General features: G+C 44.7%; 1 protein-coding gene across 1 annotated transcript in view; it reads right to left on the bottom strand.

Annotated features, from left to right (window-relative positions):
• SORCS3 (sortilin related VPS10 domain containing receptor 3) overlaps positions 1-19178 on the bottom strand; it is a 305193-nt gene that overhangs the window by 45256 nt on the left and 240759 nt on the right. Inside the window, exons 15-16 of the mRNA XM_019555481.1 lie at positions 5132-5249; positions 2974-3107 (exon numbers count right to left, since the gene is read on the bottom strand). Coding sequence (XP_019411026.1) covers positions 2974-3107; positions 5132-5249 — 252 coding nt within the window. The remainder of the gene's footprint in view (positions 1-2973; positions 3108-5131; positions 5250-19178) is intronic.

A 19178-nucleotide genomic window follows, 5' to 3' on the forward strand; every position in this document is an offset into this window, starting at 1 on the left:
AGGAGGGGTATGAGCCCCAAGTCCAGTCTGGACCAGGAGGGGTATGAGCCCCAAGTCCTGTGTGGACCAGGAAGGGGTATGAGCTTGAAGTCCAGTCTGGACCAGGAGGGGTATGAGCCCCAAGTCCTGTGTGGACCAGGAGGGGTATGAGCCCCAAGTCCAGTCTGGACCAGGAGGGGTATGAGCCCCAAGTCCTGTGTGGATCAGGAGGGGGTATAAGTTCACCTGCTTCCATCAAAGGCATCTTCCTAAAACAGATGCCTGACTGCCAAACTTAACAATGAAGCCACAGCAGCTACTGGACTCAATGGGATTTTTTTCCATAATTTGCAATATGCTTTGGATCAGGTCCCATGTGCATCCCTGGCTAGACTTGATCAGAGGATTTTTAGGTAAAAGGAAAGAATAAAAATAGAGACCCTGGACCTCAGCCCGCAAGAAGCTAATCAATGCCAGCAAGCTACACCGTTCCGGGAATCGCAGACAGCACAGAGTCCATTTCACGACAGCCCCGTGCTCCTCTTGATGCTCTTGTTTTAACCGTGAGCCTCTTGAAGACCGAATAGAAAGTTTTAGAGAAGGACCTTAGCAAGCAGAATTAGTTGTATACCCAGTGACCCCCTAGCCGATGCCAGTACTCTTTGGCGGCCAGAAATTTCTGAGCTGCTTGAAGAGATTCAGCGATTCCCTAATGTTCTTTGTCTTAACATTCAATTTAATCACCCTCAGTGGGTCAGTCCCGCATAGGCAGAAATGCCTGGCAGTGACTCGGTAATTAAAAATGTTCGGGAGGAGTTGTACTTTGCCCCAAAGAAGAAAAGAGACACATAAATATTTAATAAAATTAAAGACAACATTGCTGTATGCCCCAAAGGCTCCGGGCATGTTCATTAACTTCTGGTAAATGTATATTAAAATCTCACAGGCTGTCCACCTTCTCTCCTACAAGCCTCAGGGTTTGCATAAGTTAGGGAAATAATCAAGTCCAGCTGCTGCTCCGTCTTTTGCGGAAAAGCTTCTTGACAGAGTAAATAAAGAACCAGCGGGGGGGGGAAATACCAGCGAGCATTTGAATAACGCTTCCTGGTTCTCGCTGCCATTTTTCTTCTTCAAAAAAAAAGGCTAAGGTTTGATTTTTAAAATGCTTGCTCAAGCCAGTGTGGTCTTAGCCACAGCGATGCCAGCTTTGTGTTTATCTGCCGCCTCCACGTCAGGTTAGCAAACCCACACGCCTGTGTCTGGAAAGTGTGGGTCTACGGAAAGGTGGCTAAGCCATAGTGACAAAGTGCATTTCCACATCTAGCCCCTCGGGCTCTCCCAGTCAGATCTGCTCAGTTTAACACGGAAAACATGGGCCAGCTGAGATTGCCCAGAGCAGTTTGTGATTTTTGGCTACCTTGCTGGGTTTTGGGGATGCCCAGGTTGAACAGCCTTCAAGAGCCCTGCTTTGCCAAAAGTGATGAGGGCCGTCCTCTTGAAAAATCAGAGTCCTTGAAGGTATCTCAGACTGGGTACCCCAAAAATGGAGGTGCCCAAAACCGATAGTCATTTTTGCTTATCATGATGGGTTTCCCTTCCTGTGTCTTTCCTGTCAGCCCTGCAAACTCACGTATCTAAGTCAAGCTGGTTCCCTCTGGCTTGTGCATCACAAAGAGCTCCGATGTTGTAATGAGAGCCTCATGAAAATAGACCGGTGGCTGAACTTTGCAGCCAGGAAGCAGGAAATGCAGCAACCAGTGGGACCAATGCATAAGCATTGGAGCTAAATGACAGGCTGAGCTCTGTGCCACGTGCAAACACGTCTAAGATAAATGCTGTGAGAAGATCCTGGTCTTGGTGTAAAACCTTAGGTTTAGGAGTGACAACTGCCTACAAGATGCCATTTCTCCTGGATTAAGTCAGAAGACTTTTAGATTTCCTTCCTGCATTAGAGTCATAGTATCATAGAAGACAAGGGTGGGAAGGGAGCTCAGGAGGTCACATCTAGTCCAACCTCCTGCTCCAAGCAGGACCAGCCCCGACTACATCATCCTTTGTCTACCCAGGTTTTAAAAACCTCCAAGGATGGAGATTCAACCACCTCTCTGGGTAACATCTTCCAGTCGTCAGAGAGTTTTTCCTAATATCCAACCTCAACTTCCCTTGCTGCAACTTAAGACCATTGCTCCTGTCATCTGCCATCACTGAGGACAGTCCAACTTCATCCGTTTTGTAACCCCCTGCAGGTAGATAAAGGATGCTATCAAATCCTCCCCGCACTTTAGGAAAAGCTGAAACTTTTTTCAGATGAGATATACTTCGCTCGATGTCTCTGAGTCTTGGGTTGGACCCAGCTGTCTCCAGTTGCCCATGAAAATGTAGTAACCTTTCTTCATATTACTTGTTTCCCATCATTCTGGTGCCTTTACACGTCAAGATCAGATCAGAAAGTCCTGCAAAAACTGACGGACCAGATTCTCAGCTCGGATACGCTGTTATAGAGCCACTGAAATCATGCAAGAGAAACAGCAAGTGGGGGGTGGGTTACAAAAAGCAGCTTCTCAAAGTGACTTGACAGCAGTTTGGAATTTACAACACCATTAATTCGAAACATCAATATTTATGCAAAACAGGTAGTGACTTCTGACAAGCTCGGGGTGCACGGGGAGGCGAAAGAAGCAGAATTGGCGGATTTCTTAATAAAGTCCTGCTGAAAAGCAATAAAACTTTCCCAGGCTAACAGAAAAATCATTTCCCTGTCTTGCACCTTGGGGCCTCAAGTGGTGACAAAAGCCAAGCGAGTCTGAAATCTCCTCTTCACCAAGCAGGAGGCACCCTCCAGCGGCGTGTTGTAGGGGCAGTGCTGGCCTACCCATTCATTTCCATCACAGCCCCCTTGGATACCATCCACATCCAACCACCTGGCTCTGCACAAGCCCCGAAGCAACAAATTGCACAGCAGCGTCACGAGTTATAAAGGACCAGGGTACTCACCACTCGAAGTCCCCATCGGCGCAGACACAGGGTTCAGAGACGACGGTCCTGGAGTAGTCTCTCCCCAATGCACACTGCGCCCCGGGCTTGCGCTTCTTATAGATCTTCCTCTCTCCCATGACACAAGGCTCCCCCTTCCACCGAAGAAAGAGCAGGAGTTAGAAGGAGGAGAAACCGGAGGGTTTCTAGTTCCTGCCTCCCCCACAGCGTACCGATATCAAACTGATTATTCCTATTGTGCAAGTGGCAAAAGTCATGCATCAAGAAGGGAACTCTCCAAGGGCAAATGCAAAGTCTGTGACAAACCTAGGTGCAGACCCCACGAGCTCGGGCTTCTCTTCCCCCATTTGACTGCAACTCAGCCTACTGCACAGCCTTACAGCACTCGATTTGTTTCAAGCACTGTTCCAGGAGGTTTAAGGCTTTCTAAAGCAATACAGAGGATACCTAATAAAAAAAAAGAAAGTCTGACCTTTAGGTGAATGGCCATAAATAAAATTTTCTGTTGCACAGAAATAACTTGCTTGGGCCCAAAAGGAAAGAAAATACACCGCAGAATCGAATTGCTTTTCTTTCCCATTATTCCCAATGCCCAAGATGACTGCATGGATTCATGGGTCCTGGCTCTTTCCATCATTTCCAATGGTTTTAATTTGTTCTCTCGTGGGATGTTAACCGCTAGGCTACCTCACACTCCTTTTTAACCTCCAGCGCCCATGTTTTTTTAACTGCACTTCTTTCCCACAGGGAGGCCCATGACCTTGTACAATGATGGCTTTCCCAAGGGATGGAGCCTCCTGTTAGCTTCTGGCCATAAAAGCATCGAGCTTGAAAATGAGACACGTGGTCACAGATGGCAAAGCTTGTACAGACGACAAAGCACGTTTGCCGTGTATAGCATCTGCACATGCTTCCTCCTCTATACCCGCTATGTCTATGTCTGTATCAGGCATTTTTCTTTTCCAGCATCATCTATTAAAAGGCTCCCTAGGAGTATAAAAAATCCCATGAGGTAGGCAGAGCTCCAGAAGCAACTCCAATCCTCTTATAAGTTAACCACAAAGGCGTGCTTTACCTTATTCGAGCCATGCTGATGGGCAGCTGGGCACTATCACTAGCCCACATAAGGCTGGCGTCACACCCAAAGTCTCTTCAAACTTTTCCTTTGGGGCAGGGTTTTTTAGCCCAAACTCAAAGCCTTGCCAGGTAACAGAACACAAGGGCCCAAAGACCTGCCCCTCCAGACCCTTCTCAGTGCCCCAAGGCCTCCTGCAGCTCCCCAAAGCCCTCGAAAGGTATTCAAGGCATGTCTGCATGGCCCAGTTCAGCACTGTGCTCGGTCTGGAGCCAGAAGCCACGTAGCTGCAATGGTGCAGTGCTCAACCCAGGCGAGTCGAGCCTATGCAGAAGGCGGCACTGACACAGGGCCGGAGATGGATCCAGGTCCCCAGCCAGTATCTCTGCGTGGCACTGCACCGCGATGGGCAGAGGTACCAGCTTGTTGGGAGCTAGCTCGGTTATCCCACAGAGCACATTCTCGCATTGCTGTGTGCGGACAAGCCCACGCAACCTGCCTCTGGCTGTGGCTGATAACTGAATGGGGGTGCTTCGAAATGGGGCCCTTGGCTATTAAAGGCACCTAACACCCTGTTACACTGTTCTGTAAGTGGACACATGCCAGCAGGGGTCATTTGAACTTCCTGGGACAAGTTGGATGGTGCTTGGTAAACCCTTGCAGGTTTTCAGAAAGAGCTAGTGAATGACCCGCTAATTTTAGGTGATCTTATTTAAAGAAAGCAGACTCTACTGGCATATAATCAAAGCAATCAAAAGGCATAAAGGGGCTTTAATCTGGTAGTCAGGGACAAGACATGCCTCTTTTGCACTGGTGCAGTGGTGGAGAGGGACCTTTGGGTGTGTGAGATTTGGCTTATTGCAGTTTTTGTGTAGTCCAGAGCACACGCTGTGTCCAACTAGGATTTAACACCACTCTAGAAAAGTAAGCACATAAACTATGTCACATCTACAGGTGAAAACTGCCGACTGTGTTGAAAGATGCCAGATCCTTCCCTTCTTGGGGAAGAGAACAAGGCAGGCTCCTCCCCACAAGCATGCAAGGAGAGCTCAGATAAAGGCCACCCCAGAGACACAGTCATACCTGGTTGTGCAGGTGCCAGGTCTGGTAGTCGTCCTTGTTGCATCGCCTGCTGAAGATGGATTTGTAGTCCACTTTGACCAGCTGCCACTCTGAACGGAGACTGAAGTGCCCAAAAATTCTGAGCATTGGGGGAAAAGAAGAAGTGTACGCACACCATCAGCTTGGGGAATAGACTTCCCTTGTGGAAACCTTCCTGAATCCAACACGAACGTCCTTATCTCCTCATGGGGAAAAACACTTCGCCTGAACCTGCCTGTGCACTGGTTCCCAATCATCTGCTGGCATCCAAAGTCCGTTCCTCTGATCCTGCCTCTGTCTTGTCTGTGTGTGTGTGAATGGCATGCACTGTCATGGCTAGCTCAGACAAGCAAATGCTGCTGTTGCACAAAGAAGAAATGACGGCAAGAGAGATTAGTCATATTAAAGCCACTGGAAATAGGGACCGAAGGAGTTCTACCTCTGTCTTTGTGTTTAAGTCTTTGCTCTTTCTTAGCTAACTCAGTTTAGTTGTTTCTATCGTACAGAAAACACTGTGAAATATATATATGCTGATCTGAACAATGGAGTGAGGAAGGTGACTACAGGTGATGCTCGGTTAAGGTGACACAAGAAAACTCCTGCAAAAATTGCTCTGAGTGTTGTTATGTGCCCCGGTGGCATTAGGAAAGAGCTGAGGTGGTACTGAGATTGCAAAATAAAAAAAAAATAAAAAAAAATCACTGCAGGGTGGGGAAGTCGGTTTCTGAAATGCATTTGAGCAGGCTGATTATTATCCCTGATTCGGTGACTTGAGTCTGTGGTCCAGCTTCCCAAATAAGGATATCATTTTCACAGCCCCAAACCACAGATTTGGTTGGTTAGAGATACCAACCAGCTCCCGAGCCCCACTCTGCTCAGTGCTACATGGACTCACCAACAGGCAAGGTAAAGGGATATGCTGTACAGTCGGGAAGTGTAGTGCTTTGGTGAAACTGGGAGTTACCCATGCGCTTGCAAGAACAGGACAAAATGAGACCAAGCACATCAATGCTGTGTATCCCACCGTGCTCTCAAGTGCAATAATTACTAAGAGAGTCTACCTGGAAGATGCTCACATTTCCTGAAAGGAAAACAACCCACAACAAAACCACCCCTAATTCATAAATAACATCAGGTATTCACACAAAAGGCTCCACTCAACTGGAATTGCTGGATAAGCTGCAGGGAGCCTGCTTTTTGATCAACTAACTGCTTCTTAAGCCTCGTGCCAGTGGCTATTTTCTCAGTAAGAAGCAGTTTTTGACTCAGCAGAGGCTGAAGAAGTGTATTTGTAAGGGGAAGCTATGGCATAGGCAAAGGTAACCACTTGGAAAGCTATAAACAAAGCTACAATCTCTCTCTATATATATATGAAAATAAATAAAATGAAGCCAATCAACGTGTTATCAGAACAAACTAACAGAATCAGCTTCTTCTCCCAAAACTGGGAGATTCGAACGTTCAAGGAATAGCTCTTTGAAAACCTTGGCTAAAATTCAATTCGGCTTATTTTTACACTACGCATAATCTGAATCTTTTCTAGCCTTCGCACAGAAGCGGATACAGCCAAACCACCTTAACAACAGGCTTTAGAAAATGGAGGGAGAAGTATTTTTCCATATGCCAAGTTTTTCACAAAACTAAATGTTCACTCAAGGCATTTTTGAGATTTTTATAATTCTATTATGTCAACCTAAAGGTGCCGAGATGCTCGGCGAGTTTTGCAGTGAAAGGGAAAAAAAAGCAACACAGAAAAAAGTGTGTCCTTGACACCGACATTGCTCACGTTATGACTGGAGTCTTGATCTCTCTGGGACCCAACCCAGGGTTTGCTATCACCCCTTGCCCCATCTCATTTTCAGCTGGACTGTAAGCTTACCTCAACTTGCCTTGCTGCAGCCTGAGCCCATTGCTCCTTGTTCTGTGATCTTCCGCCACTGAGAACGGTCCAGCTCCATCCTCTTTGGAGCCACCCTTCAGGTAGTTGAAGGCTGCTATTAAGTCCCCTCTCAGTCTTCTCTTTTCTAAACTAAATAATCCCAGTTCCCTCGGCCTCTCCTCACAAGTCATGAGCCCAGCCCCCAAACCATTTTCATTGCCCTCCACTGGACCATCTCAAAATTATCAACATCATTTCTGTAGTGGGGGGCTTCTAGGCTCTGTGATGTCCGAACCACTCAGTGTCGATTCGGCATGTGTTAGGTAGGGTCTGGCTCCCAGCTGCTTCAGATATCATTCCATTGCACCGGGTTTGGGATGCCACACAAACAGCTCTCCACCCACTCCTGACAAATCCAGTAATATCACGCTTGCAACACGGCTATGCTCACACCCAACATCTGGTTCAGCTGTGCTTTTGAAGATGGTTTTCAGCTTATATCCGCCTGCGTGGCTAAGACATCTCACAGACTCACTGTGCATCTTTCCTCCAAACCCATTTGCTTGTAGATGATTTGAAGGTCACTCCATTCGGCGAGCTGGAGCCCTACCCAATATCAGTTGGCCTGGTCCCACTGACCCCAAGGGGACTCTGCTGATTTATGCCAGCTGTGGATCCAGCTGTGTCACAAGCTCCTTACAGCAGAGAAAAGAAACACTTGCTGAAACCCAGCAGACAGACAGCACAACCAGAAATATCAAGACGATTGAGCAGCCATGGGATGGGATAAGAGCTGAACTGCAAAGTGTTGGTTCTGTCAGCTGACAGCACTGCTGGCAAAGCAGAAGGCTGCAATGCACTTTCACCAGCCTCAAAACTCACCACAACCATGTGCTTTTTTAAAACTAACACCCCCCCCCCCGAAACTCTTGCTTGGTAATAATAATTAATGGAAAAAACAAGGTTTTCTAAGTGGAAGGCAATGCATTAGCATTCCAAAAGCATGGAGCATTAGCTACTCTTTAATTAAATGATTTCAAAGAAGATCTTTGTATATAATTGCTATAATTTAGATGGAAACAATACTATGCTAAATGTAATTAGAGCAGTATGAACTCTACAGGATGTTTTCCTCTGTGCTAGTGGGATTATTCTGGGTCACCAGGCTCTCATATTTTTTTTTAATAAAAAAAATGCTCCTTAATACCGATTAATGAGCATGATCCAGCTTTCGGTAATAAGGAATGCTCTTAGGCAAAGCAACAAGCAAGCAAGGCTGCTGGGCTTACAAATGAGGATGAGATTCACCAATATTGTATACCACTGTGATGCATATAGCCTGTGTGATGTACTAACCTACTGATCTGGTGATGGTGCTTTGTAAAGGAAACTCTGAGCCAATCAGCTCTGGCTTTGCAATAGATGTTTGCAATAAATAAATAATAATAAATAAATAAATGCATAAATGTTTTGGTAACAGATCACATCCTAAAGAAAAGGGTGTGAAGAGACAAGTTAGAAGGTTCCCACTGGTGAATCTGCTCACTAGCTTACAGACTTTTTCTCATTCAGTGTATCATTTCTATGAGAGTTTTTTTCCAATCTGGTTATTTTACTCACTAAGTCAGGTGGGTATTTTTTCTTTCTCCCCTACAGGTTGCTAACCTTCTAGAGTGAGATACAGGTCAAGGAAAAGAAGGTGGACTCTTGAGTTTGGCTGCAGTCACTGAAGACTCTTCATTGCTACTGGTGATAGAAAGGCATGAAAAAGTATGGTCTTCACAACCCCAGTTTGGGAAGCTGATACAAAATGCCATCTGTGATTTCCTCCACTGAGCAGCTGGAGCAAAAAGTCCTTGAGAAGCAATAACAACAAGAGCCCAAAAGGCAATTAGATCAGACTCACTCTTCTAAGTGCTCCTTAATGAGTATGGGCCAACATAGGCTGTTTATAGACGTGATAGATTGAGTTTCCATTCTTCACAGTAAACAGATAGGACTACATGCTGTTCCACCTATTAGGTGTCTAACGGCATGTCTACACGTGCATTTAAGCATGCCTCAATTTAATGCGCATTAGCTTAATGCGCATTAAGCAGGTTTAGAGAGGCATCTACTCGTGCAGGCATTCAAGTGCATTAACGCTGTGTGTGTGGACTGACTTAGGACTAAAATTAGTCCTAAGTCAGTCCACACACACAGCGTTAATGCGCTTTAACGTTCCTACACATGCATTAAAGCATTTCAACTATTTGCGCCTAAATTTAGGTGAGATGAGCCCAAAATCATCATTTTTAAAGAGCATTAAAGGTGCACACGTGTAGGTATGCACCCTAATGCACCTTACATTTAAGCTAACGTGCCTTATGGTGTCTCATGTAGATGTGCCCTAAGTGGACTGAGGCATCTAAGTGCAAACATATTCCACATATTCAAGTCCTGAAAATCCATTAATGCACGTACTTTTGTAATGCACCCATCTTCTTACCCTTAATACGGAGTCACAAGAAAGCAGGGAGGAGGAGAACCCACTCACCTTTTGCATTAGCTGTTTTTCAGGGACTCAAGCAGTGTGGCATAGTACTGCACTTAGCACCTTAGTTCAGGGGTAGAATTAAATTTTCCTCTTAAATTCCATGTGGAGCCAGCACATACCACAATTTTTGCAACCAGCTCCATAGTCCACTCACCATTGCTAGGAAACAAGAAATTGCTTCCCAGTCCTTTTTATATATATATATTTAAAGAAACAAGGGTATGCGTCTATTGCAGGGCTAGACATTATCAATTTCTGAGCAAATTATTAGGGATTTGAAAACTGTTCCAAAATGCCTGCAGATTCATGATGAAGTCATTTTGGAAAAGGTCAGTGGCAACACTGCTATAATTAAATCTTTCATTAATTTTTTAAATACACAATAACTTACAAATGCAATAAAAATTGACCAGATGACCTTGCAGGACATTATTTAGAAAGCTATTTCATTTTGTGGAATAACCTCACTAGCTGAAGAGTAACATATCCTTTCCTTCTGTTTTTTGTCTCGGTGAGTCATTTTTGGCTTATTAAATAATATTTATTAATGGCAGATCAAGTGAGGGGCTTGGATTTCTTGGGTTATGACATTTTCACCTCTAGACTCCTGGCTCAAACCCTGCTGTAGCCCAGTAGTGAGAACCAAGTCTTACCATGCAATAGCTACTGGGTTGTTCAGGCAAAAGGCATGGGTTAGATCAGTTTGTGTTCACTGCTGCTGTCAGAAGAGAAGCCAAAACTGCTCAGGCATGAAAATTAAATTGCCTGCTCAAACCTAACTCAAACCCCCTTTTATCAGGTTTGAAATCACCAGGTAGGACAGTATACGAGGCAGACATGTGTCCTGCTGTGTTTGGTTGCCTTCACTCTGGGTATATAGGAAGGACTTTGATCTTCGGAGCTGTTAATGGAACACCATCTATTGTAACAGACTGGAGCATTTGCAAAGCTTCCCATTTTTAACGGTGCCATCCAGATCCCATGGATAATGTGAGCTTCTATGGAGTGGTCAGATGCAGGAATGGAAAATGACTGTGAAAACCATCTTGCAGCTGTCCTGACTTCAGAGGGAGGGCGTGCGTCTTCATGCATTTTAGAAATAGCAACATTTTCCTTCACCGGACAATGGGAAGGTTGGGTAGATGAAAATGTATTTGACACAGAGGTTTAGCTGTGATCCCAATTATATTCCTTGGAAGACAGCCTGCGCCAGGATTTGGCAGTGAACAGTCTTCAGTTAGTTTATTTAGTATTTGGTAGACACTGTCTACAAAGAAATCCATTTAATTTAACGAATTAACATTCCAGTGATCCAGCACCATTGTGGTGTTCTCTAATGAACCAGTGTGAATCTGGTTTTACGTAAAAAACCATTATGATAGGTAGTGAGCATTTAAACTTTTTTTTTTAAAGGCCTTTGATACAGAATCCATCTTATGTCTAGGATGGAGTATACAAAGCATTAAGACTAGGGCCGTGAGAGTATCTGATTTCTTTTGTTCTTACTGTTGACTGGAAAATCAAACAAAAGAAGTTTAAGGTCAAATGAAACATTTACCTGTTGTTCTATATGCACTATACTTGGGGTCCCAAACTGTGGTACACACATCCCTGGGGGTATGCAGGACATCTCTGGGGTGTTCATGGGAGAAAGTGTGTAATGGCAGATTTAATTTTCATATTTTAATAATTGGCATTTAAGAAGTTAAAATATAAAACGTGTGCTGGTAGGGGTATGTGGGCAGCTGGTAAATCTGGAAGGGGGTACGCAATAAGGAAAAGTTTGGGATCCTCTGTACTGTACAATACTATACAGTATTGAAATACATCTAAAAACAAAAACATCCTTTTGAACTGCAATATTTCATTCTGAAAGTAATACAATAAAGAATGTTGATATTCTCCAGAATTTGCTGTTCCTCTTTCTGACTGAAATTTCTTGGGGGGGAAATTAAGACAAATTGCCCAAAAGTTTCAGTTGACCTAAAACTGTAAGTTTCCAGAAAAAAGAACGTTACGGCTTAAAAAAATACAACCTACAAAACTATCAGACTCAGATCAAGACACCTCTTCTCTAAGCGATGCCTTGTTCACAAACTGGGTCATGGAAAGAGTTGCTGAATGGGAGGACCAGAGGAGCAATATACGCTGCCCTTGGTGTATCCAGGTCTGAAGGAAGTACAAATAGAGGACACCGTTGCACACTTACGGGTACATGGCCACATTCTCCTCTAAAAGCAAGGACCATTGATCATCCCATGCCACATCCGCAAAATTCCAGGATCACTGGAATTGAGGATCACTGGAATTGAGTGAAATAATATATTTGCCATATTATTACGATGATTAATAATTACACTTCTATAGCACCCATTTCAAATTTCTCTGTGAGGGTTAATCCTATGCAGATGATTAAAATAAAGGGCAGAGCTTGGAACTGGTTTGTTCAGCGTCTCCCAGCAACTGATGATGTCTGTGTGATGTGCCCTCACACATAAATATATAGGCACAGCTTTACTGTGGACCCCCACCGTGTCTGGAAAGGAGTGAAAGTCCTTGATGATACACAGATGACACAGACTTGTAGGTTCTAAGGGCGGACGAGACTATTAAATCATCTTTGTCTGACTTCCTGTACAACACAGACCATCGTATTTCAACCACTTACTCCTCCATTGTGTCCAATAACTATGAGCTAATAAACCTAAACAGTGACAATTTCCCCCAAAAGGCAGAGTTACCAACCCTTGATTTGATGTCACCCATGTCTAACTAGGCTGCAGCAGACTACGTGCAGGCATAGCCATGAAGCACATAAGCAATGAAGGAACCACTGCAAATTGAGTCGGTAGGGCTAGATTTTATGAATGGAGAATGAGAGTTGAGCCATTCCCTGTGAATTAAGCATAAATCATGACTTTGGAGACAACCAAATGGGCTGTGTAACCTCCTGATTGTTTTTTATTAGGGTTTAGATGAAATTAGCGCTAAAGGAGGTCAGTGGTTACAACGAAATTGGATGGAAAGAGAGTGAGACAAAGAAGCAGAACCTAATTGAGGGAGACACAGATCAGCAATTAGGGAGAGTGGAAGAGGAGCCAGACTTATATTATCTAATGATTGGCAAGATGATGCAGGCAGCAAGAGACTGGAAATGAAGGAGGCATAAAAGATGAAAGATGACAGTGTAAAGGAGGGCAATTGCCAGTGAAAAAAAAACACTTCATAATTTTTTATCCAAATAATAAATACAGCTTTTAAAAGCCACTTTGAAGCATTTGATACAGCTGGTTTCAGCTGACCAGTCAGGCAGAGGCTTCAGGGCAACGGAGATATGAGTCAGGGCTGCCTGAATTTCTCTCTACGGATGAGAAAAAAGATGGGGAAAATGGCATTCATCTTTGGAAGGGAAAAACGAGGTACTGAAGGGAAGCAAGTATGCATTTTCACCTAGATAAAATATACAAAGTCCATTCACAAGAAACAGGACCATATCCTGAGCAGGTGTACATCAGTACAACTCCATCAAGTTGAATAGAGCTCTTCTGACGCCAATGAAACTGACATTTGGTCCCCGATAGTCATGGTGGACAACCATGAAATTGACACGAGTCTTGTCAATGCCACTTAACAGCTACTATCGAGTGGGACTGGAGTCCAAGGGAGCTTCTCTCCTTTGAGAAACAATGGGTGATTTTGTTTCCAAAGCAAACATTTTATGGAGTTCCTGGTTCACAGAAAATTTGGAAAAATCTGCTTCCATTCCAAAAAGGGAGGAAAAATAAACCGTCTAAATTTCAAAATGTTGAAATCCTCCAACAAATAAGAAATGCCAATGCTTACTGGTAACCTTCATTGACAGTATTGTGCTGAATGTTGAGGGAGGAATGCAAACCCCTACCAAAGGGCCAGAGACCAATTAAGGTAGAGGTAATGGGCTATAGGGAGGAAGCACAGAGAAAAAAGGCTGGAAGGGACTTCTGGAGGTGATCTAGTCCAACCCCCTGCCTGAGCCCTGTCCAAGCCATCCTATCCAAACCATACTCGAAACTCTACATAAGACTACCATTAACGGTGACACAACACAGAAGGAACACCCTAACCTGCCACAGGTAATGCAGGAGAACCAGAGGAGCCAATGTCCTGCTTTTATGAAATGTTGTCAATATAGGCTCAAGCCATCCCAGGTAGAGGAGGTCCAATGCACAGAATTGCTGTGACTGTAGACACAACCCAGGATCCTTAATGCTATCATTGATGCTATGGTTCCTTGAGCAACTGGCTATGGGGTTGACTTATCAAATCAGTGGGCACTTGTTTTTTTTAAAGCGCCGGTATGAGATCAAGAATGCGACTTACTACACGGTAAGGAGCAATGTTTGTGTTAGCAAGTAACGCCAAGTGCAATTAGCGGGTAATCTGCAGACCTTATAATTACGAGGAGGCTCTGCTGTTCCTGCTGGATTTACAGATTAGCTGCCCGGCAACAGGCGCCAGGGAGGGACGTGAGAAGAGTTAAAAATATTAAGTGATACCAAAATATAAGTTTATTGAATAGAAAATCAAGGCTTTTGAAAACCATGAGATTTTTAAAATAAGGGGGAGGCATGGGATATAGATATATATAGATACATATATCTATACACATATACAGATGCACAGATAGATAGATACATATATCTATACACATATACAGATACACAGATAGATAGATAGATAGATAGATAACTATTTTGCCAATATGCCTCAACTGCTTTGCATGACAACTGCTTCAAAAGACATCCCAACAACATGACAGGCAGAGGGAACAATAAACAGGGTGGAGGGAGTGTTAATTTTTAATGCTGTTTTTCAAAAAAGATTTTTTCCTCCTTTGTGGTGTTCATGAAAGGCAACCCACTTGACAGCCTTGAAGGCTGAAGTCCCCAGTCTTCCCTTGAATAGATGCTGCCAGGTACAGCAGCCAGATGAGTTTCCCCATGACATACCTGCTAATGGGTCTGAGGCCTTGAGCTGATGATGCCAACCCACCAGGGCAAATGAAATTGTTTTGCCTGTTCTTTCTTTATCACTTTGCATTGATTTCCATAAGCCATGCATGCCACTGGTTAACAGTGAGTGGCAATAATTAACAGCATAACCGGTATTTGTATTAACTACCATTTGTGCTGTTGCTAGGGGAACGACCCTGGGAACGGCTGCTCTCTAGAGCTGATCCTGAGGATACCTGCCACAGCATCTACTCTGCAATTTTACCAGCCATTACAGATGTTGATAGTTCATACTACATGTTGCCTCTTGGACCAGTGGCTTCAACCATGAAGTCACACCGTGAGAGCCTATATGAGCCCGAGCAAGGCTGGTGACCTTCAACAAATGACGCAGGGCAGTGAACTAGCTGTTACAGTGCACAAGCTAAGGGAAGCCTCGGATAATGGCTACTTCCAAAGGTGGTTTAAAACCAATCTTGGTATGCCAGTCGTTTGACTCAGAGCAGCAAATGCTAATATCATCTTGAAAAATCCTTGGGCTCCTACCGTAATATTCTTGAGTTTATTACTTATCTCCAGCCAAGCAATAAATCTCGAGTTAAGATTAGTTCCCTCCCCCTTCCCTCAATAGTCCCACCGCTTTTGTATAGGTCCTAGGTAATTTCACCTCACCTAGCTGAAGAGCAGTCAAGAGATGCATGCATTGTAAATTAAAACCCTTTTCCTCTCCCCCTTTGAAGCGCTGAGCTGCATTTTCTAGGATGCCTTTCAGAACAGACCATAGCTGATTGCTGCAGTTTGCACAGCATCATAACCAGCTCATACTGCAATGCAATCCAAAGGCTAAACTTCACAATATTGCAGGTGAAACCCACTTGAGAAACTAGGCCACTGCCAATAATATAGCCAGTTGCATCTCAAACAGACGCTGCAGTCCTAAGCCCGATTCCCGGTGAAGCAGAATGGAAGTGGGATAAAAGTAATCGGGGGGAGGGGGTGGAGAAGGGAGCCCTTTCTAAGTGACACTGCCGAATACGCTGGATAAAGAGGGCTTTGAAACTTATCCTGCCAATCTCGCCCAGTAGAATTTCCTTGTTGCTAGACTTGAGAGTTTATAACAATCTGTGAACAAGTGTTAAAACCCTGCTCCCCAAAGAAAATGAGTAGGACTAATAGCAGGTCCGCATTCTCTAAATCCGCACGTTGTGACAAGCTCCCTTCCATTCAGTCGTGTATCCTGGAAGCTGACGACTACATTTACCCTTCTGCAGATCTCTGAAAAAGCATCCCCCGCCCCATCTCTCTTCTCCCTCCACCTTCTCTCTTCTGCTCAGAAGCAGCAATGGCTGTAGACCTTCATAAAAAGCCTGCCCAGGAAGTTGAATCTGTTCTTTCTCAAAGGCAATGCAGCTGGGAAAGGGCAGACTGGTAGCTTCAGAGTTGCAGGAACTGTGCTGTGCGGTGTTTGGGTGCAAACTTCCCTTTCCTGACCCATATCTCACTTCATTTCCTAAAGGAGCCGCCAATTTGAGGTGTTCCAGGCTCTCGTGCATTCACATGCCACCCGTCTCCCTTCAGTCTGTAACCCACTTGTTGAAGTCGCCCACGTGACGGCCTGCCCGTACCAACTAAGAGGAAGACTCTTGTGGGATCCGGTCCACTAGGAAGTAGGCTGAAGGCATCAATGCATTTCATAAGTCTCTACCGGGTATATCCTGCTGTTCACTAGCACCTACTACTGAGCCTAGCTGAATTCAGGCCAGAAATGTACAGAAGGCAAGCTCCAAACCTCCAGCTCCCTGAGCCATCCAGTATCCCATGATGCTCCATCACACTTCACTGCTCTTATTTGTTCCTGACACACCAAACCATGCAGAGGCATAGAGACATCCAGTATCCCACAGTGCTCCATCACACTTCACCGCTCTTATTTGTTCCTGACACACCAAACCATGCAGAGGCATAGAGTTTGAGTGCTGCCAATATTTTACCCAGAGCTAATGCACAGAGGAACTGCATCACCCCAAAACAGCTGTACGTACTTGCAAAGGGAAAGGAGGGGGAATGCACTCTACTAACTTCTTGTCCCCAGTCTCACATTGGTCACCCAGGAGGAAGGTAGTCAAGTCATGCTGAGTGGATGGAAAATACAACACTGAATTCAAGCACCGTCATTTCAAAGGTGGAGGGATGCTCTGGAGAGACTATCAGCTCAGGGACTGATGCAGTGAGAAGAGTCAAATCTGTAACAGCAAAAGGCCCCTTCCAGGGCTCTCCAATTGTATTTTCACCTCTGTGGCTGGCTTGAATCGTAACATTTCCCAGGCAGGGAGTATCTTTCTGTCAGACATCAGCAAGCTCAAAGGGGATGCAGCCGGGTCCAGTGGACAGGAGACTGAGCTTAAAAGGCCCGATTCCTATACTAGTCAAACACTTCATCTCTCTAGCTGCTGTCTCTGCGTCTGGCCTATCTACACACAGGTCCGTATCACTATCCCTGCTTTCAGGGTGGTGGCAGAGAGGCGAAGGTCTCTTGTTCTGATGCCAGAGGTTTGAATTTGCATCTCAATGCAGACTCGTGCCAGAGGCCACCACCGGTTAAATCTGAGTACCCAGTCAAGCTAGCTGGGGTGCCAGAAATGATGCTATATTGCTACCTTGTGCTGGCAACTGGTCTGTCTCAACCACATTAAGCTGTTTTGATACCTACATGTTAGAAACTGGTGTAGACCAATGGGTACAACCCTCCAGGTGCTCATACTTTGTTCCGGTCTCTTCTGCTGGTCTAACCACACTAGAAGCTGCACTTATTGCTAGCTACCAGCTTAGTCTAGCACCCCTAACTGTATCAATATAACTGTACAGTATAAAACTAAAATAACGATATCAGTATAAAACCAGTGTATGAAGCAGGTTTCGCCTGTAGACGCTTTGAAGCAGGTTTACGACATGTATACACACATCGCGTTGTACAGTGGAGACAATCTCAGATGACAGATTACTGCAATACAGATAAATAATATTAGTTGGCATTTAACAACTAATAAATAATGGTTTTCCCTCGGGAAATTATTTTAGGAAGTGGCTGAACACTCCAGGCAATCTGGCACATTTTCATGGCAAAGGTTGCTCTTCGGAAGGCCCAGGAACCAGTGGTTTCAAGCAGGACTGTGTTGCAGTAGCCGAGATGCTGGTGGATGCTATAATAGCACATCCATTCTTGCTTCAGTTCAGTGGGATTTGAAGATGGGCCTCACATGAGCTTCTCTAGCATCTCGCTGAGCCTGCTTAGCACCCCGACACCCTGCAGTGATCGAGGCGTAGCCAGGGAATGCTAGGCTCCGATCCTGTATTTGGAGGACCTCTGAAACCAATGTGGGTTCCCCATGGGAACACAACCCCCTTCACCTACAGCAAATTGTAGGATGTAGGCCTTATGTACCCCAAAATACAGCCAAGAGAGCTGCAGCAACCTAACAGCCCTCATTTCTTGGGACTGAACGTTTCCACAACCTCTCAGCCTGACCCTACTTTACCTTTGTGAATCAGTCCATTAAAATTCCTGCTGAGAAAAATGCCCAGAAAAGCTGCAGAGAAACCATTTCTGGATGGCTTATGGCAGGGCTGTTTTACTATTCAGCTCCTGGAAACCGGTGGGCAGGAATTTTTATAAGCATCTCTGTTGAAAACTGTGTGAAAATCTTCTACAGCTTTTATAAGTGCCGATAAAAAGTTTTATAAATTCCTCAATAATAATAAAAAAGGCTTTTAAACATTTTTCTTTAAAAAAAAAAAAAAGTCAGTTCTCTGTATAGTTGGCAGGGAACATCCAGTAAACTGGCCCCCTATGTTCTCCATCAAAATACCACAGGGATAAATAACAATAACCTCAGCTTTCTAAAACATTTTTCATCTCAAAGGGAACTGCATGGATTTACAAGGCAAATGGGCCAAAACCTTAGCTGCCATGAAATGATTTACCTCCACTGGCTTCAGTGGAGGTATCAATGTACTGATTTACACAAGCTGTGTGTGTGTGCGTGTGCCCGTGCAGCATACTACATGTCCGTGCCTGTGCACCCGGGTGTGGGTGTTCATGTTATCACTGTACTTCCAACTGTGCGTGGAAAGCAGTACACATCAGTAACATTACACAAAAATATAACAATTATTATATTATGCTCTGCTGACTAGGATAGAAAGTTTAGAGTATCAGGATCCCTGGAGAAGATTAGACAGAGAGAACAAGCTGCCCACTGTGCAGAGCTCAGGATCTAGCTCCCTTGTTCGGCGCTGTGTGTCCTCTCCCTGAAAATGCCCTTTAAACCAGCTTCATGAAAAAAACAAGTATTTGGCAGTGGCATTTTTTGAATGGCTTTTTTCAGTGAATGTTGAAGCAGCATTTGTAGATGGAAAACCGACTCTGAGCAGGACATTTATCCTGCTGGCTTCTGCAGGAGCATGTGCTCCCTTCCGAGCTCCGTAGCCAGTTCTCCAAAGCAAAGTTTAGTATGCACACAAAACACAATCCTCTGTCCTCTCCTGGACACTAGGAGATGAGCCCCTTCCTCCTCTAGCCCCAGGGCAGCAACCTGACCTCTCTGTGCAGCAACCTGGTCCCTT

Source organism: Crocodylus porosus, unplaced genomic scaffold (assembly GCF_001723895.1).
Source record: "Crocodylus porosus isolate Cpor-Errol unplaced genomic scaffold, CroPor_comp1, whole genome shotgun sequence".
Taxonomy (NCBI): domain Eukaryota; kingdom Metazoa; phylum Chordata; order Crocodylia; family Crocodylidae; genus Crocodylus; species Crocodylus porosus.